Source organism: Aphis gossypii, chromosome 3, assembly GCF_020184175.1.
Source record: "Aphis gossypii isolate Hap1 chromosome 3, ASM2018417v2, whole genome shotgun sequence".
In the NCBI taxonomy this organism is placed as follows: domain Eukaryota; kingdom Metazoa; phylum Arthropoda; class Insecta; order Hemiptera; family Aphididae; genus Aphis; species Aphis gossypii.
In genome coordinates, this window is record NC_065532.1 from 27427499 (window position 1) to 27454728 (window position 27230).

Below are 27230 nucleotides of genomic sequence, written 5' to 3' on the forward strand. Positions count from 1 at the left end.
TAAAATTGTGTTTAAAGAACATTTTAAAAATTCTTAATCAGAAGTACCTTATTCAGGTGGAATTTCTCAATGATTCAACATGATAATTTTTCTTAAAAAAAATCAATAGTAATAATATTGTTGACAAACGTTTTTATAGTTTCTTTTAATGCATTCTATTGTTAAATAGGTAGGTATGTTAAAATAAAAATATCCGATTTAAAAATGTTAAAGTTTTAATTTTATAGGAGGAGGAAAATTAAACTTTTTTCTCTCAGGGATAATATCTAAAGGGTGAATTTTTCTTTTTTCCATCTCTTCTTCGATGGCATTATTATTATATCTAAAGTCTATAGGATACTCATAACAACCAAACCTATTAAAAAAATACAAAATATTGTTTTAAAAACAAAAGATAACCTAGCTACGTCAAAATTATATTTTAATACATAATTGTTTTTTTCTTTAATATATTGTAGGTAAGTACAATTTTTTTCAGAAACCATGGAGTTTAAAATTAAGTAGTAATAACTATAATGAACTTACAGAAAAATATTAATTAAAATTAAATATTATTATTATTATATATTTTTAATTTTCTTCAAATAGTATTTCATTATAATCTTACACAATATTATATTTATACATTATACAAATAATATATAAATTAAATTGTTTTAAACACAACATTATATTAAATGAGTAACTGGCAAAGAGGAATGACGAAAATGTGTATTCAGAGTAGACAAATTTACTAACAATAATGGGTTTAATATATGACAATATAATTTATGATGTAGTAAACTGTAAGCTACTACTGACAAAAAACCATGTATATAGTATTGATTATAAAATATAAATTAAAATATCACACTTAGATAACTATTTTTCCAGACTGTCAGACGTGTACTCTTTAATACTACCAATTCATCGGGCCTATCAGTATATTATTGATTTTCTACGTTATTTATTAAGTTAATATTCCCGTTTCTCTAACTTTTCTTGCATTTTTGCCGCTCGGGCTCGATGTCGCCGATATTTCTACCGCGATGTAAGCCACGCCGACGGTTCTGTCAACTGGGTCGTCTAGAGTAACCCACAAGTCTATGACGTAAGCCCTCGAAGAACGAAATGTATAAAACCAGGAATAGGTAATGTATACTATTAATATTATTTATTAAAATATTTTGTAATAGTATTTCGTTAGTAGTTGTAAAGTTTAATTATTTTGTTTTCAAACTTTCACATCGTTCTGACAAATAGTGGAACCTAAAGTATTTGTTTTTATGATATTATTATGGGCTACGAGGATATAGTAGCGTTGATGCAGTCACTGAAACGTCGATGAATAGGAAGTATAACATTATAATATGTATTATGCTTATAAATTATTAAAGTTTGTTAATTATTTTATGTTTATGATTATACGTAAACTGTTCATTCATTCATTTTATGTTTTTGTTGTTCAAATAATTATGTACTCTATTAACGGTTAATCAAAGAAACATTCAATTATTTAACAGATATTTAGAAGACACCTAATGTGTGTATTTTTTAAATTTTTTTAATGTGATTTTAACAATTAAGTATTATACTCCAAAAGTTATTTGAAGACGAATTACATGAACAAAAATAAAAATAAAATACATATAACTTTATAATAATGATAAAGAATAGAAGAAAATAAAATAAATAATAATAATAACAATTAACAACAGTTGGTGTTTATAGAAATCATAGTTGAAATAAAAACAAAGATGAACGGTTAACGTACCTGTATAAAGTTCATACAGTTAAATTTTAAACCCAATTTGTAAATAAAATTAAGAATGACTTTTACTATGATGGTCGATGGATGATGATATTATTAGAAGAAAAAGCATTAAAGTCAGAAAAGTCGTGATTCTTCAGGAGAAGAGAAGAGGTAATTTATGTTGTTAGAGAGAAGGTAAATAAGATGGTATAATTTTAAATTTTGATATCTCTAATTAAACATAATTTATAGTGATTTTCCAGGTTCTCTCCATTGAGAATTATCTCGTTTAAGTTATTGGATTCAAAAATCTATTTTAGATTTTGCAAATGCGAGATTAGCGTAGCTTTAATTATTCTACACTGATAAATATAAGTTAATGCTTATTTTAATTTAAAATGGATTCCCTGCACGTCCAGACGCAACACCAATAGAGCTGGGCTGTGTTACACGCAAATAACTGGTAACATATATATTTTTCTGAACATACTTTCTTCAACGAAGCGTTAGACGCTCTGTGGCATTAGGCTTTTGACACAATTTCACTGTCATGATGGGAATGTTATTAAGTAAGTGAAGAATAAAAATTTTAAATTTAAGTAATATTGTTTTATAATATGCTATTTATTATCTTATGGATTTTCATATTAATATACTATCACAAAATTAGACAAGTATTTAAGTGTTTTATAGTCTTAAAGTTATTAATAATTATTAAATAGCTGTTGCTTTTGCGTTTGCATATTTTTTTTCATTTAATAATACAAATTGCACAGTCAAGTAGAAATATATTAATCTAACCTTTACAATACAAAGATAAATGTTTTATGTAGTATAATTTTTGAATATCATTAACTATTTTACTTTATAAGCTTATTTTTGTTATATATGTATTAGTTTTCTATATCAGTGTGAACTGCGTTTGGGAATTACTGCTCTATAAACATTATATAATATAGTTAATTACTAGGTCAGAGGAATTATATCATTTGTATTTTTGATTTGAGTAACCGTAAAAATGGCTAGCTTAAAATAAATATGTTGAATTTTACAAAAAACTTGTTAAGCTTCTGAAGCAGGTATATATATATAGGAATATCTAATTATTTAAAAATTGATTTTATTTATTTTGTGATACAAAAATAATAAAATATATTTTGTACATTTAGAAATATATTTCATTAATTTGACTTTATTCTTAAATTATGTAAGATTTTCCAACAGAACAACATAATTTTACATGTAGAACCTCATAGAACTGTTTCTATTGCTTATATATTTCTGTATTTTAGAGATTATCGCATATGGTAAAAAAAAAAGTAACATTTTTGTATTATAAATTTTCTAAAATTACTATTTAGTTGAACAAATGTTTTTTCCTTTTTAAAAACTTAGGTAAAAATATACATCTTTTTAGTAGTAAGTACAAAAGAGTTTGATGATGCGTGAAAAAAGCACAAAATGAATTTATAGTGAAAAATGCTTGATGCAAGACTTTCTTCGCAGTTGTTTTTCACAATAATATTTATTTCTAGGGGCACACCACACGCATTCATATCGTGCATCGATTTTTTGTTTAAGTTAGTTTTTGTGTAACATTTATTTTATGATGCGGTTTCCTTAAAATATTTATGTACATTGATATAAAAACCCGTAATCGGGTCTCATGTAGGTATAAGAGTTATTTTTTAAATCCAGATTTAAATATGCGTAATCTAAAGCAGGTTAGTATTCATTTTATCATCATATTCTAACGGAATTAATAACTATTATGAAAATAATTATTTACCTTACACGCAATGTTCAAATTTTAATAAAATTAGCGTATCTTGAAATAGTCTAACTAAACCTATTGTAATAAAATAGCAGATGAGTTCCGTTCATCTATCTCTATACGGTCCCGCGAATACACCAATCGAGCACTGCAATAATAAGTATTTGTTCACTATAATAATAAAGTACTATTCATAATAGTCATTACTTAAAATACGACTATAATGAATATTAATAGTAAAAGCTTTATTCCATGTATAGCTAAACATTTCAATTAGATAAAAACAACGTGTACAAAAGTATATTATGTACAGAAATATTTTCAAAGATCTTTGCGTTTTACGTTGGCTTGCAGCAATATTGGATACTATAATTCAATCCTTGAAATAGTATCATAACTGCCAAGGTTTTCACGTGGCTTACAATAAAATCGTGTTCATTTTATATATATTTGAAGTTGTGTAATATATATGTTACTGTATTACTCGGCCGACAAAGTCCTAAAAAGCAAAAGCCACAGTAGGTAATCAATAAAGTTTTTTTTCTCATATTTCAAAACTATTATTCAATGCAGTTTGTGTTGTATATATTGATTAAACATATTGTTAAAATATTGTATAAACCGATTTATTACTTATTACCTATTTATTAGAATTCGTACACAAGAATCATCTCTTCTGTAACAATCTAAAATCTAAATCATATAATAACATTACTATCATGACTTTATTTTAAAACTCCTTATGCAATGGCCAATGAACATATAGACCATATAGTGTTTTATTTCAAAAACATCAATGTATACAAAAATGTCCTTTCCAAAAAAAATAACGTGTTTTCTGACTATATAGGTACTATAATTTCATTACATTATTATTTATTTCTTATATTCGTACCAATAAATATAAATTTGTTAGTTAGTAGACGAGACAAATAAGTGAACAATTTCATTTTATTTGTATACATTACATAATAATATACCGTATTATTATAGTTTAACAGGTACCTATACAGTATTATACACGTCATACAAAGTGTTGATGAAATCGCATCAAGATTTTTATACAAATAATACACTAATATTTTTGATACCCACTCTTTAATTTTGTATTTTTTTATGTTTTTTTAATGCAAAATATATTCTATAGGTATAATATTTTTATTATTTAATATAAAGTTGTGTTTTTAGAAGTGTGAAACGTAACCTGTAAATAATATACTAAAATTAACGTAGGTGTTTCATAGTTTGATTCATAAAAAAATATCTGAGTCACAAAATGCTTCTATATTATATAAAATGAGTGTAAAAAAACTTGACACAGTTTTAATAGATTACTATAAAAACCGGTAAATCAATTACTATTAGTCATTATTATAATTGATATTTGTTTTGCTCTTTGAATACAATTTTGTAAAACCACTTAAATTTTAGTCGCGTCAAATGTGTTTTGTGTAATATAAATATAATAATGAGTTTTTGTACTTTATTACAAAATAAAGATTTGCAGAATGTATGTGTTTATAACTTACAACAAAAACGCCTGTAAATTTACAGGTATAATTGTACTTACTAACAGTATAAAACTCACAGTAGGTATAACATTATTTAGAATAATTATGTGTGCGTATAATAAGTTTATTTCTTATAAATACTAAAACACTTTAATATCTAGTTAAATTAATCTTATCTTAGAATCTGATTTTATAACTTTTAATTTAAATATTATGTAGCAGTAGAAAAAAGGTATAATAAACAAATAAAGTTCATTTCATAATTATATACACACATAATAGTTACAATAAAAGTATAATATAACATATATTATATAGGAATGACTTTATTTTAATTTTTCCAAAACATATTTTAGATAATGGGTTAATATGTACATGATAATTGGTAATATTTTTAATATGTGATTTAATAATAAATTAATTAACAGAATATAATTCAAAATAAGTAATAATATAATATTGTCTAATGAATTAGTTAATATTAAATATGATGGATTTTACAACTATTTAATCATATTTTTATAGAAATTCCTTCAAGTTTTTACTTAAATAAAGAATTTTAATTCCACAATTTGACTAGTCATATATATTAGTACATTTTGAAAGTATTTGAGATGACGAAATTAAATAAATATTATAAGCTAATTAAATTAAATTTTTTTAATTTATTTCTTAAGAAATTTATATTGTATTTTATAGTTTACCTCAGAACCTTGAGAAAATATTATATTATATTATAGAATATAGGTATAGTAGGTACACAATATTTCAAATTTATTTTATATAAATAGGTATTTAAATAATTTATTTACACCTGAATTATAGTACATTAATCGTTATTTTTTATTTAACGATTAAGTAATTCGTTATAATGCACTTAACTTGTTTATAATTGTAGACTAGCAATATGTTCTAAGTACAATATTTTCGTGAGCGTTAAATACTTGTCTTGGGTTTTTATTTTTTAATACTGGTTAGCATCTAGAAGTTGAAATAAAAATAGTTTTTTTTATATCTCTACGAATCTCGTGTTATTCCTTAAACCTCTTTCACTTTAGGTAATTATTTATTTCACTTTTTTTTGCGATTATCTACTGCAGAACTTATCAAACTATTTCGTGTATATAATAATAAAATTATATCGAACAAGACGTTGTAACATATATAGATGTACCCATAACACGTACTGGTAAAAGTATCAAAATCATAATATCCTACAAAACTGGTCGACGACGGGCGATATTCGATGAGATAATTACGGAGAAAACCCGGACCAATGACTTGACGAAAAGCGATATAGGTATGTACCCGAGCTTTTGTAACGCATATCCAATAGGTACCTATACGTTATAGGTATATATCGTACAATGATTTTAACGATTACAATAATAATTATATTAGATACCATATTACCGAAAGTACTTATATATAGAAAGCAGTACCTGAAATCAAAACCGTAGATCGGAAACACCTGCGAGTACATCACGTGTCTGCACCGTGTACTGTACCCTACATATTATAAACTCATAAAAATCGACTTCTAATCATCTCTATACGCATAGTACGATGACGAGTCGTAAAAAATATAACGTGTTCGTGGCCGAAAAACGCATCAAATCGTGAACGCTGGAAATCGTCACGTGCAGTGTAAAAATACTTAAACTAAATTATTTTAACACATTATAAATACAAAAACAACAATAATATTCGTGATCCGTGACAGCAGAGCGTCTAGACGCGCGCTCACGGCGTGTTGGCGAATGTCCACGTGCATGTCCGGTGTTTATATTTTTATTATTATTATTATTATACGCACGATTAATATACGGTTGTCGCGTGATGAATGTCTTAACGGACGGAGTAGAAGGGTTAACATAACACGATTTTTGTAGGATTATTTGGATTTGAAAAATTGAGTAGAACATAAGCGTCCGTAGGTAGTTCTGTAATGTATAGACTACGGCAATTTCGATTGTGTGCACCCCACTCCTCAATCACGTCATCAATTACTCTTTTCCAACTTCATGTTTCTGTACAATATGTTATTGTATTCTATCCATTTGTTTTTATACTACGGTTTTATTTTTAAAACAAATTTTATTTTTATTTTGTTTAAAAATTTGAGTTGGCTGACCTAACAAAAAAAAATATAGGTAGTTAGATTATTAGTGTAACTTGAAACCATGTTATTATATGTATTTTTAATACATGAAATCATTTATTACACGATTTTTTATAAATATTATAATTTCCATGAATAAAAATTAAAAATTAATCATAGTTTAGCATAATATAATATTATTTATAATCGTTTTTTTCTTCAGATGTCTGGCTTACAAAATCGATTCCATACAATAAAAACCAAAATATTTTGCCAAGTTCAAGTCTACAACAATTACAAAAAGTGTAGCCATCGAATTAGCAGTATATTATACCGGTATGTATATAATACCTACATATTATATGATTTGTAAAGTACTATTATAAGGATAAATTGACAACCACGGGATTAATGGAACATATATATTGCAATAAAACCTATGAACGTATAATTTATGTATTTCTAACCGCGAATAATAGGAAAGCTGTATATAAAACAATATACCTAATACTGCAGTGTCTGAACAAAACGCGGGATTATTATGGATTTTTTTCGGTGAGGAAGACGAATATATAGAGGTAGGTACTAGTAGACGGGGTGAAAAAACGTAAAATTCCTATCGTCGCGTATCGTCATGTGCTCATCACGGAGTGTCATTTAACCCCCACGTGCACGCGATTTCAAACAACTCGGCCGTCTCGACCTTGGCTCGCCCGAACGGCAACACACGGGTTACGCCGACACCGTACGAAATTGTGCTCGCCTCGTACAATAACTGCCAGTCGCACCGGTTTCGATTTCATTACAGTACGTCTGCGGTTTCCGTCGTCACTGCAATACCATAATGTTATCACAACATTAATAATAATTAAATGATTGTGTATACGGTTTAAAAATATTCAAAGTATACATTTTTTTTATAATAATGTACATATTGTACACTCGTCGTGTTTCGTTTTGTTTTTCCGCACAAATATCTTTTTGGACGACGTTTCGGTACCGTACGCGTGTGTAAACAATAAATTACGGTTTGTTTTCGTATAATATGTGATATTATAACATAATAATATATTAGAACGATATAATAATATTATATAGACTCGCAAAACCCGTACGTTCAGCTTCGGTGTCATTGAAGACCGGCCACGGACCTTGCCGCGACTAACGTCCTATTATGGTGCGGGAAAGGTAAAGTCGAACGACGATTATATTGTATAATATTAGTATATATTATTGTATAGGTATTATAGTACTTATGTATTGTAATGTTGCGACAGTGTATAAATAGATATAGCCAGACGGACAGGCAGACAGATAGAGAGACAGCTAGAGAGAGAAAATAATTTAATACATCTGTTACTATGTAATTAGATAATGTTGTGTCGGTTGTCGAGTTTCCCGACGGTAGACTACGATAGAAATCCAAAAACTCTTCCCACAGGAATAACATATTATCATTGCGTATACGGTCGATAGTCTTATTTCAATTAGTGCATCACAGAAACATGCTGCACACGAGCAATATAGGATACAGAGGGGCGAAATTGTTAAAAATATTATGTCATTTCTAACAAACACAGAGTGGCATTTATACGTCATTTATTTAAGTTACAGGTCAGAAGTATAACTTTGTGGTGACTAATCCCCTTTTTGCAGTCTAGCTCCCTAGGTAAACTGATGCTGCACATAAACATTATATATTTGTACGTATCACACCCGGTGATATAGAATCCCGCTGATAATATTTTTAAAATTAAAAAATGTATAAGCTTTTATCAATTATGCAAAATAATAATATTATTTACGATTATTTTTGGACGAGTTAATTAAATAGCTCAGAATAATATTATGATCTATCCCAAAAAGTTCACTTTGTCAATTAAACTAGTATCAAGTACTTATGATAATGAAATTACAATATATTATACGACATATTATACTACTGTTTTAAAAAAAATAATAATTTTTAAACGATTTGAAGAACAAAACGTGTTTTTTCTTTTTCGTAGACATAAAACAGTGATTTTTTTTGATTTATTACATACAATAAACAGCTAGTGCGGTCTTATCTTATCATAATAACACATTATATCATATAAACGCGCAGACACAAAACAGTGTACTGTATCAAAACATACAGAAACGTTAATCTCTTTATACGTTTGTGTTAAAGTATAATAATTATTGACATTTGTCAATCGTGAATTTTTCCATTTAGTAGTTGAATTCACACTTAATTAACACATAGAATATTCAACACGTACACTCAGTAACCGCGGTCGCCGTGCGCGCACGCATCTCCGAACCGTACATAGGCCGGCGTCGTGGGAGAGTTGGCGCGCCGCCGGTCCACGCAACATCTGCGACCGCGTGCTTCGCGACCTCACTCCGTCGTCAGTCGTCGATATTAGCTCATCGCGTTCCGTTGACGGCGGACCGTCGTCGTCGTCGTTTTGGCGCGTGGTCGGAAGTGCGACACGACCGTATCATAAATAATAATAATAATATATTATACAACCGGTTCGGCCGAGACGCTTTTTTCGGTTCTCCCCCGGGATTGGCCTGTATAATATACCTTATTCCGGCTCTGGCGGACTCGGGAGTGTCACTCCTACGCCGTCGTCGCAACACAATATATACGTTATAATATTATTTGAACCCATACGTACTATTATATATACATAGTACCGTCCGCGTCCTCCATCCGGATGCTGCAACTGCTGCAGGTATGCGATTTTAGATTGTTAAATATATACGAACCCAATTACTGCACCCGCCGAATCGGACTACGCGCGACTTAGATTTCACGACTCGCGAGCTGCACCCTGTACAATATAATAATATATAAATTAAGTACCCGTGCGGGTATATAATATACATGGTCACTGCAGAGGCGTTTTATATAGGCGTTGTATTTGTTTTTGATCCTCGCCGGAAATATTTCAAAACGACACAGGAAAATACAAATCCGTTCGCCGCACGTCCTACGCCAATTACCCATATGTACTACGCACGATTTTGACCAGCCGACACAACTAGTCAATCACCACTGCAGTAATAGGTATAATATGCGTCGAATTCGAATAGGTACAACACGTGTAAATATTCAAATAGCCAACAATATTCATCTCATTATATACCTATAATTATTGTACATACGTATCGTATGTTCGTTAGTTCTTGTGCGGAAAAATTAAAATTGTAGTCCGTGTATTTCGTCTTCCGTTTAATTTTCGTTTAAATTCAACGAAGAAATAAACTATGTTTGAAGAAGTAGGTAGCTATTATAACTTATTATTCCATCTATAAACTTATCCGCTAATCGACCCCTACGTATGAAGGAAAATCATCGTTTTTATTCGGTATTAATTTTATTAGGTAGTTAGAAATTAAAGTTACGATAGACCGATGAAAACCATATAGATATATTATAAAAATGTTGATTTCTATACTATAATGAGAAGTATATCGATGAGAATAATGTAAATTGTAACGAGTATATATCTACCTAATTTATCGTACCCACAATAAAACGTATAACCCTTACGTGTATAATATTCGCTGTTTTAACAACATTAGTTCTATATTAATATTTATTATGTATAAAAAACGTTCTTTTAACAAATATATCGAATTTCGAATGAATATTTAATTGGTAGCTAATTAGTTAAAAGTATTTAAAGTTTATATGAGCAGAGCTGTGGAATATAGCACAAGAGTACCAAGCAAATTTTTCCCCTTATACGTGCACATAGTCCATCTAAACTTTAAGTTTCTATCTTAGTTATACTTAACTAATTATAATTGCTATACAAGCGTACAGAGTTTTAATCAATTATAATTGATTTTATTCAAATCAGCCATGATTCAAGATATCGTATGATTGATTTATATTCGAAAAACATTTAGCTCATAAGAGGGGAAGCTGCCCACCTAGTCCCTCCCGTGCGCAAACGTCTATAACTACCTACTTGTCAGTTGTCCGCAAATTGATTTTTGTGTATTGAAATTCTCAGAAAATATTTTGTTTTGGAATGTTTAATTAAAAATGCACGATGTCATTGGAAAAAAAATGTACACATAAAATGATGACGATAAAAATTAATAAAAATATTATTTCCAAAAATGTTAATTTCGATCAATCTAGTTTTTACTTTGAAACAAATCACCTTATTCTTGTACGTATATTGTATATTTATTAAAAAAATTACAAATTACAATAACTCGTATCTAGTAATTTAATCTATAAATAGTATAAGTATTAAGTATATATACAAGTAGCAAACTTAGCAAACTTGTAGGCCGCAGCTTCGCTCTGAATCCCCAATCATATAATATACTTATATACACTAGGATTTAATACTATATGATATTTCTAGGTAACTTTATAACATACTTTTTGGCATGTACCTTATATAGTTAGAATTAAAACTTTTTCCCCTTTTAGTAGCACGCAGACATTTTCGCAACCATTTGTCTGTCGTTGCGTGTAGCGGGGAGCGATCGTCATCGTGGTCGTCGACCGGATTGTTTATAACGACCGCGGCTCCTGGGTTATGTATAATTATGTAAATCACGTATAAACTATATTAAATAATGTGTTATAACTTATATCCTTCAATCTACGAGGGTTCGCGTACTTTGAAAAATATACGAATTTTTTTTCTTATTTACATATTCGAATAATTTAATAACAATATTATATATAGGTAGGTATTACAATTTACAATATTATATTTTTACCCATGTATATTATATCATATATGTTTTGAGAAAACACAACGAGCGCGGTCCTACATAATATTATATACAATATATTTACGCGGAAATTATCGAATTACGAGAGTTGCGAAAACGCGCATATAGTTATGGTTGGGACGCTAATAGTATTATTTGTACATAATATACAATATAATGTGATAGTGTATTTTACGTCAATACGTAGAATGTAAATAATACGTGTTTAGATATCCTATATAGTGTCTATATACGCAGTATACACACGTACAGTCGCAGACGCGTAGTTTTGATCCTTTATATTCAATATCTAGGCGATATCGTTAATTTCGTCGTCGAAAATGTGTTATAGTTTCGTATTTATAGTTTGTACCTAATACCTATACCTTATTATATATTTACGCTAATATGACGCTCGTTTCAATCGAGTTTAACCGCAAGCGCGCAGCTACATGTTTTACCAATTAAAAATATAATATATAATGTTAAGTGTTTCAAAAACAAACGAAAAAACCTATACTCTATATTATATGCTAATAACTATTTGTATGTTTGACAAGTGTCTACGCATTGGATTACCATTAGTGCCGAAGCAGCTTTTAAGTCACTAATTATTATGTGATTATAATATTAAGTATTTAGGTGGGTACAATAATTGAAAGTAGTTGATAATTTTTTTCTACTACACAATATATGTACACAATATAATCAGATGTTTTTTTACGAAAGCCATTTCGACATATGTATATAATGTATCTACTATACCTATATTGTATTATACAGATATTAGGTATAAAAACACTTAAAAATTATCGATCGATATAAAATCAGATGATAGCATTAAAATATTATGTATATTTGGCCATGTGGGACGAAGTGGAGTCACAAATATTAACGTCATAATATTAAATAAATCAAAATAACAATAAATCTGCATACAATTTTTTCTTTCAAACCTTTCCAAAAATCAATGTATCGTGTACGAATAGAATATATTACAGTGTTTCCCAAAGTGCGCGCTAAATCTATTCATGGGGGCAATGTAAGTTTTCTTAAGTGGGCGGTAAAGTTTAAAAGTTTGAGAATCACTAAACATATTAAATTATATGATAAATCATTTAGAATATTTAAAAAATTAAAATACGATTTTACGCATAATCATTTCTGTGGGTATTTTTAAAACTCATACGCATACAATTAAATATGTTTTATTTAAAAATTTTAGTCACCAAGGAGAAATAATAATACAATTATTAATTAAAATTATTTAAATTCCAAAATGGTTTATACGTATGAAATACACCCACGGATTATGTTTAATCGTTAATAAACAATCATATTATTTAGTGTTGTGTTCATTACCTATTCAATATTCATTAATATTAATTTAATATTATTAGTTGTCGTAGCTAGTTGAGTACGTAATAGCTTAAGGTCAAAAATTAAATTAACATTTTTACATTATTTATTTTAATAATATGATGCTTTAAAATTTAAATCAGCAAATAAATATCAACTATTATATTAATTAAATTACTTAAAACAATATTCATTTTAAGCGCATCCATTTTTTGTTATAATAGTAATAGATATTTCCTTCTATAAAACATTTTCATGCAACACTGAAACTCGGTTACACACTTTTGTATGTATCCATTCCATTGTGTATCGTACATTGTTCTTGTTATTATTATTATGATTACGATAAAAAAAACAACAATGTTTTTTGTAAACTTTGTAATATATATGTTTAATGTCAATCGTTATATAATCAGATTCATTTTTCACATACGCACAACTACACTATAACTAATCTTTTTTATTCGTTTATTCACTTTATTTTAATTATTACGATAATACGATTACATTCGAACCGTTCAGTGTTTATTGTTCGTCTCAAAATGAAATTATTTTTCTAATATTAAATAGGTAGTTAACATTTATAAAATATTTGAAATATTATTGTAATATTGTATTACAACATGATAACATTTGTTATTTTTTTAACATTTAATATAATATTTAGAACGTATACATTTATTGGAAAACTTTAAATTAGACTTTATAAAAAATACATAATATGTATAAACCTAATAGCAGTGACAAACAAAATTATCAATTATGAGTAGCTACGAATAAAAGTAATATGATAAATCATAAAACAATATAAATAATTATACATCAAAATTCAACAGTATTATATACGTCTATAATACGACTATACAGTATTACATGCGGTAGTGCTTATTTAATACTTATTTGGACAAGATACAATAGTATAAAAAACAATTAAGAAATGATGCATCTTAGGTATGTGTTAACTTTATGAATCATTATTCTTATGATCTTAAAGCATATTGGACTAGTAATAGACAATATAGTATATTATTATTTTGGGTAAATTATTATTACATCAATGATATATATATATGTGTGTGTGTGTATGTTGAATTTAATAATATTTGATGTGTTTGAGATTATTATAGATCATAATCAACTATATTATATTATAATCTCAAGTGCTAATAAGTTACAAATAAATTTAAATCTATTGGTAGCTTTTTATTTTTATTTTGAAAATAAATCAAATTAATAATAGGTACTTCAATAAATATTTCGTTATTCGTTGTTATTGTTTTTAATATAATATCTTTTATTCTTATGCATACTGTTATGTCCCAAGTACTTAAAATTCATGTTAATTTTGTTATCTTATATAATATTCATCCAAACAATTAACCCAATTCATTTCAAAACAATAGAACGTTGTTATTTTTTGATTCGTGTGACCCGACGAGCTCGCAGCTCATATTCTTTTATGCGATTTGTACAACACAAATCTTTTATTCTTTAATTTTCATATATAGACCACATAGTATGTAAGTACATAACATATAAGTTATGTTTCCACGGAGAAACAATAATATATTAACTACAAGTTATAATAAGGCATGCGTGTATACAATAAGTATACTACACTTGCAGACTATAATAGATAACCATATACATATACACAATCCATTACACACTCACATAATTTTTGTTTCATAATCATCACTATAGGATTTATGTAATCGATTATAATCACAATATTATTTAGATATAAAAATTATTTATACGCGGTTCGACGAATCGAAAATTAGACATTATTATTTATTATTTTTTACTTAGCACGTGTTTCAATACTACCTACGTGACATCTCGCCCATAATCTATAAAACCAAACAAACGTTTCGAAACCTTCTAGTAATAGAAAAACAAAAAAAATAGGATAGGTCACAATCTCATTTAAAATGTCGCTGAAAAAACGATTGCCTATTGTTCAACGTTTACCTACTAGAAATGTCAAGCGAAAAATATCGTTTTTTTTTTTTTTTTACTATCTTCCGTTTTGTCAATAGTTGATACGATACGATATAGTACCGTATGTCCTTAAGTAATATTATATAAGTTCCCTTTTTTTTCTGCAAAGATTCATTATTTATTTCACTTTACCAATCGTACATTTACAAGTCATACCTATCATTAAAATGTATTGTTTTGAAAAGAAACAATATTTTGTATTTATATTTTATAGTCATTCTAACCATTTTATCAGGTATACAATCAAAGCGCCTGGCTCTTTCTTTACCAATTAATTTTTCAATCGTTATTAAATGTATGAACATTACAATATAATATATATATTATGTGTATAGAATGTAGATACATAGATATATATGTAACAGAACACCTCATCGAAATGAATTAATTACTATAATTTTGTGTCCAATTGTCTTTAGTAACACGTTACACATAAGAGTATCTGAACTGTTATTATTGATAACATAATAATATTGAAGTCGTATAAATTATCAGAATCGGTAGATATATTATACAAGTACTTATGTGTACTATCATGAAAGTTTATATTTTACCTATATACACGGTCAGTTCACATATGATACATAGTCAGCTGCGCATGTACATCGTCATTATATGTACATTGTTTATACATTTACCATATATAGCGCGTATTGTGTCTGTTCTTGACACATATCTCCTCCACCTGAGACTTTGACGTATCGTACTATCGTACATAGTTTAATGGTGCACGAAGAAAACACCAACGCGCAATAATTATGACTATATAGTGAAATATAGTTTAGCGCAACAGAATCAAAGCCAAATTAGAAGGCCGTCATATGGTCAGAGCAGAGAACATAATATAATATAATATAAATGAGCACGAGACACAAATACAAACAAATACATGAATACCTGTAGGTAAGTGTTACAAATTATAAGATACATATTATTGCAGTGTATTTGTGACACAGTCACACAGATGTTGGATGACTGCGGACCGCACATGTTGTTATTACCTAATTAAAAGTCTATATGGCTGTGAATTTAGTGGATTATAAAATGCATTTAAAATTATAAAAAAGTTTATTAAATCTACTTTAAATTCCATTAATTATGCTAAAATAAAGATTCAAATATTTAAATTCAAATATTAAAAAAATTAAAATGTATCATTTTTTATTTCAAAGAAAAATCCATATTTTTAAAAATATAATCAATTACTGCAGCAGTTTCAGTTACACATTAAAAATAATACATAAATTTACATAATAAAAATTATCTAAATTATTTAGGGTAGGTGACCAATGGTAATTAATTTTTTTTTATTATTTTACATTTATATCTTTAAAAAAAATGACTAAAAAATAATAAAAAATAAATAAATGATAATAAATGAAAATAACGAAAAACAAGTTTATTAAAAAAAAACAAATGATTGTCTAAAAATTCACAGATTTCAACATTTCAGAATATAAGTTTCAACATTTATTTCATTATTGTTATATTATTCGAAATGTGTATACTAAGAATGTATTATCTTATTATTAAGATAAAAAAATGCATCTTGGTACAAATTTACAATTTTATTTATAACGAGAGTATGTTGTTCTATTTAAAAAATATATTATAGACTTATAAAGAGCATAAAAAGAAAATCAATTTGATTACATTTAGTTTAATATTATACTAATAAATCTTGTGACTTCAGTATGAAGTCGTGTGACTAAAATTCATAAAAATGTATAAATGATAAGAAAAAATTATTTATTTATATTTATAATACAGTAAAACACTGACCTCTAAAATATATAGTGATAACTGATAAGTATTAAGAATATATTAACGCCATTATGCAGTGTTAATTGTTATATGGTAATCCGTCTGAAATATTTTATTAATTATAATATAATACACGAAAGACGAAAAACAAACAAATGTATGTTATACGTTTCATTATATATACACAATATTTATATTTTATTAGTAGAATATGGATTATTGGAAGTTACCTACAACTTACAAGTATTATGACTTAGAGCGTGTAAAGTATTGACGTTAATAACTAAAATAAAAAAGGTTATTACCTATTTAGTTCATAAAATATATTATATGCATGAGTTAGCTTAGCTATTATAGTATACGGTATACCTATATATCCATATCCGGCTATATTTATCTATAACAGTTATCGATTGCCCCCAAAGAAAGTTTTTTTTTACCAAGTTAAAATAATTTATTTCGTGAGCTTTAGTAAAATATTTTATGAAACTCAACATAGTACCTACATTTACCATCGTTGAAACTGAAATAATATACTAAATTGCAAAAAAATAGAGGCATAAAGTTAATAATTATTAATATATATTATTTTTATCCAAATGATTTTTGTTACTAACCGTCATTTAGCGATTTATCGATATTATGAATTCTTATAACAGTGAAATGTAAAAACATTGTAAAAATGTAATAGGATAAAAACGAAACGCACAAACGTGTATATAGGTCAACGTTCTACGAGGACTATATAATATATCATACAGGCCTAACTGAAATGTTGTACTTTACGTATGTATACAAATAAAAATAAAAAACGACTTGACAAACCATGTGGATATATGGTTGATATATTATATTTATTAAACTATATCAGTGTTGAAGAAACTGAGTTGAATCGTAAATTGAAGGGATATATTTTTATGTCCTAGCGACCTTTAATTTTGCTTGCGTTGTTTGTTGTTATGCACAGAATGATATTTTTATTTAAGTGCACACTGTGTATTGTTAAATACTTTAAAGTGTAGGCCTAGTATGAAAATCGAACTATATTGATATATTATATTATGCATTCAAATATTAATATATTCAGTAGTAGATTAATGATTTGAGTAACAATATGTGTAAAATGTAAATTGTACATATAAATACAACAATACGCGCTTTTCAAACTCGAACACGTGATTGGACTTTAATAATAATGTAGAGAGTATATATTTCGTTTAAATCTTAAATATACGCGACTACTACACGAAAGTCGATATCTGCACACTTCACAATATAGAACCCGAGACGACGGCATTCCTGTATTGTTTTCGTGTTTTTCACTCGAAAAACTTCGCGCCATAAACAAACTGGTTCAGACCGACGCGACTTTCTATATTCTTTCACACAATATAATAGAAACAACTAATAATAATAATAATCGATGGCTCGAAACTAATAAATACCGCTACAAGCCATTTTGATTTACCTATTTTGATAACATATCAATAATAATGCTGCAGAAATAGTACATTCGTGATTTATGTATATTGTAGTGTATACAGTGTGGTACCATAAAATATAATAAAATTTATTGTGATCGTCATTATTGGGTTCAATTTTTTTTTTTTTTATTTAAAAAAAAAATAAATTACGAAATTGCAGTTATTGATTACCTATAACTAATAGTAGAATAGATATATTAAGTTCTTTGCAACATAAATATATATTATAGATGTACCACTCTAAGTAATTAGACCTATACAAATTATTATGTATAAGCAGTAAATACACAGTATCGAATTTATTAATTTATTCATAATAAATTTTATGGCATCATAAACTATACGATTATTCAATTAATTTACTTAATTTCATAATATTACAATAATATTATATTGTTTATATTATATGGTCAATAGTTAAAATAATCCAAACTATAAAATACTATAATCAATGACTAAAAATGTTAATATAATATTATTGTTTATATAACGAATGTTATGTACGATTAACACTAATGTACAATGTAGGTACTTACTATATTCAGTTACATTGAATTATTTATTGCGAATTCGGAATATTACTGTATGGTTTTATAAATACCTATGTATACGGAATACAGTGTATAATTTTGTATATTAATTATAAACTTTAAAGTTATCGAAATTTCAAATTCACAGGTTATACTTTATGCCATAATATTATGACGATTTAGCGTAGGTCTTGAGTATTTGTTGTTTTGACACACTGATGAACAACAAATATTCATCGAGCGGGAGACACCGCTCACACATGCTCACGAACACTCACACAAACATTAATATTCGTATAAGTACTATATAAATATATATATATATTTGCGTGTTTACGGCAAGTTTCCATAAATGAACATCAAAAATTATTAATAATAAAATTATTCATGTACATACCTATATTACCTATATACACACTTCCAATCTCCTGCACTCTCCGGAATAAAACCTTGTGAATTGTGTTGCACATTGTTTAACTATATAGTATTCATGCATTATGCATATTTGTTCATAAATTATGGAATATTTAAAGAACAAAAATTGTCCTTAAGTATATCAGTTGTCCCTATACTCATATAAATTTTACTTTACTTCCTGTTAGTTCTCCGATGGATACATAAATCATTATCTTTCTCTTTATCTGCGATATATTAACATATTATACTGTTACAAAATATAATTAACCGTAGCAGACGTCTTTGTTTTTTATAAAACATATTTTTTTACTTTTTTAGTCCAGTTTAAGTTTAACTTTATGAACTGTAACTATTTAGATTTATTTCATACTCACACATATACGTATACAATTATGGAGTCTATAGATATCACAGCACTGTGTATCAGTCCGGCACCCTCAGTAATCAGATATACTTGTACCACATTCAGTCGTAGTTTTTATTTTCGTATTATCACTTCCAATGCAATATAATATTGTTGAAATTTGAACAAAAATGATAAAGTTGTACCAAATATACCAATTATATCTACACGTATAATTTAACAAAATGTAGGTATAATGAAAATAAATAGATTTTAATCTTCATCCAGCTTCTGATTTAATACTTGGTTTTTTTGTTAAAGTACCTACCTACTATGATACCGTAAGCGCGTTGGGTATTGGATTAATAAGACTACTGCAAGTATTGATGTATTTAAATTCTTATTATTTTTTAATTAATTTATACAAACGAACAATTTATCTTTAGAATTTAGAATATCCCCCCCCGCCTTTGTAACCGCCCCATAAATCTATAAAATATTCATGGAATTATTGATTTTTCTGACTGGATTAGAAATATTAGTTATTACCATTTGTAAGTTTAAAATGCTTATTATCAAATAAATTTTTTAAAACGAAAAAATCTATCGATTTCGTTCGTATTTGAAATATTTTAATGACTCGTTAGAAGCCTTTTAAGTTACAAATGGGTTCATTCAAGAATAAACAGTAACCATATTTAAATAATTTAGTTTCCCCGGTTTTTTCGCTCCGTCCAAGGATGTATTAAACAAAAGATGTATTGCTGATAAGATAACAGCTTATAGCGTCATTGAATTCTAAACAAGAGAGTGTACCTCAAAATAACATAATTTGATAATGTTTTTCCTTCAAAAAATTAAAACAAAATTTCATAAGTCGTTGAAATCATTAAACAGTTATAGTGGTTGTTTGATTCAACGAGTTGCATTGTAAATATCAAAGAATTATTGTTATTATTTTTAGTGGGTAATCTCACAAGTATTTGTCGAGACTTATCGGCCGATACGAGTTAATGGTAAATTCGTTAAAAAAAAAACTAAATAGTAAACATATAATCGTTTTTAATTTTTTTTTTATTTGTATATTTATGTTTCAGAAATATTATGTTCCTGTTCTACGCAAGGCTCCGATTTTCTAACTATGGATGCCCGTAAAATGCATTATTCAATAATATATTGTAATTTAATTCTTAGCTCAAATTCATATCATTGAAGGTACCTAAATTTATTTTCACGCTAATATTTATTGCTTTGAGTTTTTTATTATTGTTTTATCGATTTGGCGTTTTTGTTTATAGCTGTGATGACCGTTATGGCAGTATCGATTGATGAAATACGTGAAAGTATTAACATGGCTCGCGAGATGGCTCTTACCGGTAATTACGATTCATCATTAGTGTATTATGAAGGAGCCAAATTACAATTAGGACGATTCTTGTCTACTGTTGATGTTCAAGCACGTCGAGAATCCTGGCGAACTGTAAGTAATTCTGTCAGTATTTTATATTATTGTATATTGTTCTAATTATATTTTACTCGTAATTAGATTCAACGCCAGATTAATGACGAATGTGAACAGTTAAAATTGTATTCAAATACCTTAAATAAATTAAAACAACTACGAAGTAATGATTTTGAAAGGAATGAGAGGCCACTTAGTGCATCTACTCCAGCATGTGAGTGTACTAGAATTAATTTTATTACAAAATAAATTGGCAATGGTTCAATTTAAAGCATATATATTTTTTCTATTAAAATGAAGTACTTATTAAATTGTTAAATTCACTTTTTATATTATCACACAAAATCTTTTGATATATATTATTATTAGGAATATCTCTAATATTTTTTCATATTATTATATATACCTCCTAGACGTATTGATTGACAATATAAAGTTTCAATTGTGTTGTACAATTCATACTAAACTAACATATTTTAATGTTATTTTATTTTAATTAATTTTGTAATTGTATTTTATTATTTATTTACTAGTGAATAGAAATAACAGAAATGATAGAAATGAAGATATATCACCCGTTGATGGATTGTCATGGTTTGGAACAACCCGTCAACAGGTTAATGGTAGTGGATCATTAGAATGGCCCCCAGCAAATAATAATGATCCTGATGTTTGGCCACCTCCATCACCCGTTGAACATAGACCTGGGCCACAAGTTAGGCCACAAAAAACATCTCGACGTAATGAAACATCACGAGTGGCCAATAGAAATCAAAAAGTTGTGCCTAATAATACCCGTAACAGTGCCACTAGATCTCAGATAGCAAAAAAAAATGATGATGTGAAAAAAGGTCCAAAAAAAGATACTAATGGTCATAATACAAATGGAACGGTGAGTTCAAAGTTTTAATTTAAGATTTTTTTGAATAATTTTATGTTTATATTGTTAGACTGATAAAAGTGAAAAAGATAAGGATGAAAAAGAAGTTTTGAAACCAGAAGAAAAACGATTTGATTGTTCTTCATATGATCAAGACCTTGTTGATATGCTAGGTAATAATTATTAATATGACATGTTTACCTAAATATCATGATTTAATTTTATTTTATTTTGTAGAAAGAGATATTGTACAGAAAAACCCTAACATTAGATGGAGTGATATAGCTGAATTAGATGAAGCTAAACGCCTCTTAGAAGAAGCGGTAGTACTTCCTATGTGGATGCCCGATTTTTTTAAGGTATATTATAGTAAAATTATTTGAAAATTTAAATGTGTTGGAAATTCATTGTATGCAAATTTGTTTTAAAGGGAATTCGACGACCTTGGAAAGGAGTCTTAATGGTTGGTCCACCCGGAACGGGTAAAACGATGCTTGCAAAGGCTGTGGCAACTGAGTGTAGAACTACTTTTTTTAATGTATCCTCATCAACACTAACTTCTAAGTATAGAGGTGAATCTGAGAAACTTGTCAGACTCCTTTTTGAAATGGTAAGTTTTACATTAAGAGAACCGTTAAAGAACATTGAATGATTGAAAGAATTTTTAGCTTATTATATTTTAATTATTTTATAGAAAACAAAATTATATCAAAATAAGTATTCAGGATTTTTGTTTGGTTGAAAGAAAAAACATTTTGTATTATGCTTAGATCCTATTGTATTATTATTATACATTAGTTCAATACAAAATGGAATAATCAATGATTCATGATATTTTATTTTATGGATTGCTTAACCCGTTATATTGGCTACGACGTAAACAATAATTTTTAATCATCCTAAACATACTGTTGATTTAATGATATATTATGTTAATAGTATAATAATTTGTTCCTTTCAATAACTTAATTAACAACCACAAATAGTTAAGACAAATTTCAATTATTTTTGTATGTTAACCAGCTAAAACATTTCAAAGTCATGGTTATTGTAATATATTATAATATGTGATAGTTATAATCTGGTTTGTTATATGCATCTTTTCATAATTCGTTAATTATTATTTAATTTTTTTTTCTGTATTTTAGTAAATAGAAGAAAAAAATAATTATGTTATTATAAATTTATATTTTTAATTTTGCTTATTTTTCAAATTACAATAATAATTGAAATTAACAATCATAAAAGATATTATATCTATCATAATTTTGAAATTTAATAAAAACATTTACTTCATAAAACTTAATACTTTGTTTTTAGTTTTAAAACATAACAAATTATATAGTAAGTCGCTCTAAACTGTGATATTTATGATAGTAAAAATTAAATATAAATAATATGAATCAATACAAATCATTATTGGTTAAATAAAAATGTTCAATTAAACAACATGACATGCTATACATTGTGTGTTATAACGGGTTAACAATTTATATTATAAAAATTATGTTTCTTCTATTTAATTTTGTCAATATTTTTTAATATCAATTGTATAATGTATGTATGTTATTTTCTTAGGCAAGGTTTCATGCTCCATCAACGATATTCATTGATGAAATAGATTCTCTTTGTTCTCGGAGAGGCTCAGAGTCTGAACATGAAGCATCCAGAAGAGTGAAGTCTGAACTCTTAGTCCAAATGGATGGTTTAAGTGATACAAGTACAGAAGAAGAATCTGGAGCTAGCCGTATTGTGATGGTACTAGCAGCTACCAATTTCCCTTGGGACATAGATGAGGCACTTAGACGTAGACTGGAGAAACGTATATATATACCTCTACCCAACAGTTAGTATTTATAAAATTTTGAATTAAAATTTCTTAGTATATAATGTTCAATATTGTAATTGAAATAATATAAAACAAAAGTTCTAAACTCTCAATAAATAATAAAATCTTTTGTGATTAAAAAAAATACTCAAAAATTATGTTTTTTTATTTATTTTGGGGTCTGTTAATTATGATTAGGAAAAACAAAAATTAATTTAGGAAAAAATTATTAAAAAAAATTTCTTTGTTATAATTAAGATTTGATCATAAAATGTATGATGATTCGCAAACTATTTCATAGCTAAAAAATCATTAAATTTTAATATCTAAAGTTTAGATTTTTTAAATTAAAGTTCATACATGTTTAATAGTATCATATTTAATTCATTTTTCTTGAATACAAATTATTTTAAGAATTGTCATACAGAATTATAAAATACTAATCATTATTTTCTAATCAATGTTCTGTTAAAACTAATTTATTTACATATTAGTAAATATTAGTATCTTAATAGTTTATAATGTAATAATAATTACTTTTAATTAAAATGTAATTCATAATATATAACATGTGGTTGAGTAGTAAAGGGTTGCGAGTTTATCTAACACAGTTGTCATTTTAAAATATATAGGTAATGGTAAAAAAACTATAAATAAAATTCTACTTAATAATGTTATCATAAAAGATGTGGCATTTAAAGTAAAGACTTATTTTTATAGCCGTTCTAAATACACTATTAATTAATACCTAAATGTTTATTTATAGGTGCTGGCCGAGAAGCGCTACTGAGAATAAACCTTAGGGATGTTAAGGTAGAACCTGATGTAAATTTAACAGAGATAGCTACCAAACTTAAAGGTTACTCTGGTGCTGATATCACAAATGTTTGCAGGTAATTACATACTGATTACATGTGCACATTATAATGTATATATTAGTTATCTACAATATTTTACCTAACGATATTCCATGTACCAATGTGTTTTAATAATACTAATTAATACTTAGGGACGCATCTATGATGTCTATGAGACGTAAGATTGCTGGATTAAAACCAGATCAGATTCGGCAATTGGCTAAAGAAGAAGTGGATTTGCCAGTGTCTTTCCAAGATTTTAATGAAGCAATAGCAAAGTGTAACAAAAGTGTTTCGTCAGATGATTTGGCCAAGTATGAAAAGTGGATGAGTGAATTTGGCTCCTCATAACTGTTGCAGATAATGAACTGTATTTTTTTTTCGATGCAGACCATTATTTTGAATTATTTCTCTTCTGTTGTTAATTGTATATAGAAATAGGAGGGCAACTAGAAACTTTTTAATTTTAATTGTTTATGGCTGTGCTAGCTTTTGAACGAAGTTTATATGCTCACATCGAAACACATACTTAAAATATTGAAAAAAGAAACTAATATTGTTTAAGTTTTTTTTTTTTTTTTTGTGTCCAAAGGAAAAATTTTACTTTTATTTAATTTAAAACCTAAAAAAAAACATATAATATCTTGCCATTTTTATTGAATCAAAATATTTAAAATAGTCACAATATCTTGGTTTAATTTATATTTTTACCTGTTATTATAGGCTTTATGGAATATAAATGTTATATTCTGTTTCTCTAAATTATCTGTTCTGCACTTATATAATTTTAATGCTAACTATATTCAGATTACTACCGTTGATCAGTAACTACTAAGTCCCTAATGTGATTTATATATAATAATTTATTTGTTAATTTATTCAACAACCTTAAATTTTGTATTGTATAAAAGTCACTTGTAATTTATTGAATAAAACAAAATTTTCCTATTATTATTTTGTGTTTAGTCTAGATTTTTATTCAATAGTGCAAATTGTTTAATTGATGACTCCGTCTTCATCGTAAAAATGAATAAATACCTACTTGAGTTTAATAGTTTGATACATACAATCATTCTATTCTACAAAAATATCGGTAATTGACTTACATATAGAATTATTTAATGATTTTATTTATTTCAATATTAATTTGATTAATCTTTATTTTTACTATGGTTGATTGTCTTCAAACTATGTGTTTATTATTAAGTTCGATCAATCGTTGACAATGGACCAAAACTAAAGTAAGTTGAATATTTAAATAAAATGTATACGATTTTGTCAAACGTGTCATCGTCACACGTGCTTATAAATCGGTAAGTTTTAATTCTGTATTGCCTGTAGAGTGTAGGTACCTGACGGTTAACCGGACGTGGCGATCACAGTTACGGGAAATTTAAACGATAACGCACCGGATACAATACCCGTGGGTGGGATCACGATATTTTGTTCAAACCGAAAACACAGAATAATATAACATTATATAATATAATATAAAATATGTCGATGTGTCAATAACCTGTAAAGTATACATTGTAAATCGAAATAATATACGCAATCAACACCGATCGTTTATTCAGTTTGTTTTTTGCGGCTGTTAAATGTATAACAATTATAAATATTGTATAGGTAATAGCATAAGTCAAAATAATTTTGTACGGCTGCATTTATTGTTTTTATATTAAGATATCGGCATATCGCTGAGATAATTTTAATAGGTAACCAAAAAGTTATATTTATATATTTATATATTATTTAATATTATTGTTATTATTTTTTAAAATAAACAGTTTTATTGGGAAATTCACAAAAAATCAAATATTATGCCAGTAGATATTGTAGAGCCGTATAGGTAGGTTGTAGGTACTTAGGTATTATTTAGTACATTTTTTTTTATTGGCTTTTTATTATAAATCTGCTCAACTATTACAATAGTACTTAATAAATTTATTTTATGTGATGTGTGTACTGTACTATTGTATATTCCACATATGACATATCTATACAATATTGAATAATACCTTTTTGTGGAGTTCAGTGAGCAACTGTTATTTTGATTAACATAGTTTTTTTTATTTTATGCAGACAAATATATGTACATTACATTGCAAGATAAAGCGAAGATTACTTTTTAGATTCCAAAAAAAACAGTTCATATAATGTGCCTAGAAATCGTACAGGCTCGACGACACTCATAAAGGTTGGTTCGCCATGCTTGGTTTACCATTTATCACATTTAATTTGTTTAAATTCTGATTTTTGGTATTTTGAAGTAGGTGTAATTAAAGTTCTAATTTTTAAGTACTTAAATTTTTTATTTTATTTTGTACGATGTGACCGACGACCGTGAATTAAGATTCACGTGATCACTTCACACTTAAATTTAAATTTAAAAATCTATCAATTTAATTTATGTTTATTTAAAATATAATATTTATATTGAATATAGG

The 27230-nt window shown here is 27.1% G+C and overlaps 1 protein-coding gene across 4 annotated transcripts; it reads left to right on the forward strand.

The window, feature by feature from the left end:
* The first annotated feature begins 7350 nt into the window (after positions 1 to 7350).
* On the forward strand, positions 7351 to 25737 carry LOC114130751 (katanin p60 ATPase-containing subunit A-like 1). 4 transcript variants are annotated; one of them, XM_050203540.1, is made up of 11 exons: positions 7351 to 7454; positions 20854 to 20971; positions 21055 to 21236; positions 21303 to 21432; positions 21752 to 22110; positions 22169 to 22271; positions 22336 to 22457; positions 22529 to 22708; positions 23677 to 23944; positions 24693 to 24819; positions 24936 to 25737. In XM_050203540.1, exons 3-11 carry the CDS (start codon positions 21060 to 21062, stop codon positions 25132 to 25134), a joined length of 1665 nt encoding a protein of 554 aa, XP_050059497.1. In that variant the 5' UTR covers positions 7351 to 7454; positions 20854 to 20971; positions 21055 to 21059; the 3' UTR covers positions 25135 to 25737. The 4 variants fall into 4 exon arrangements, with proteins under 4 accessions (XP_050059497.1, XP_050059495.1, XP_050059496.1 ...); XM_050203538.1 differs by lacking the exon at positions 7351 to 7454 and adding an exon at positions 7905 to 8306; XM_050203539.1 differs by lacking the exon at positions 7351 to 7454 and adding an exon at positions 9512 to 9844.
* Positions 25738 to 27230: the final 1493 nt, after the last annotated feature.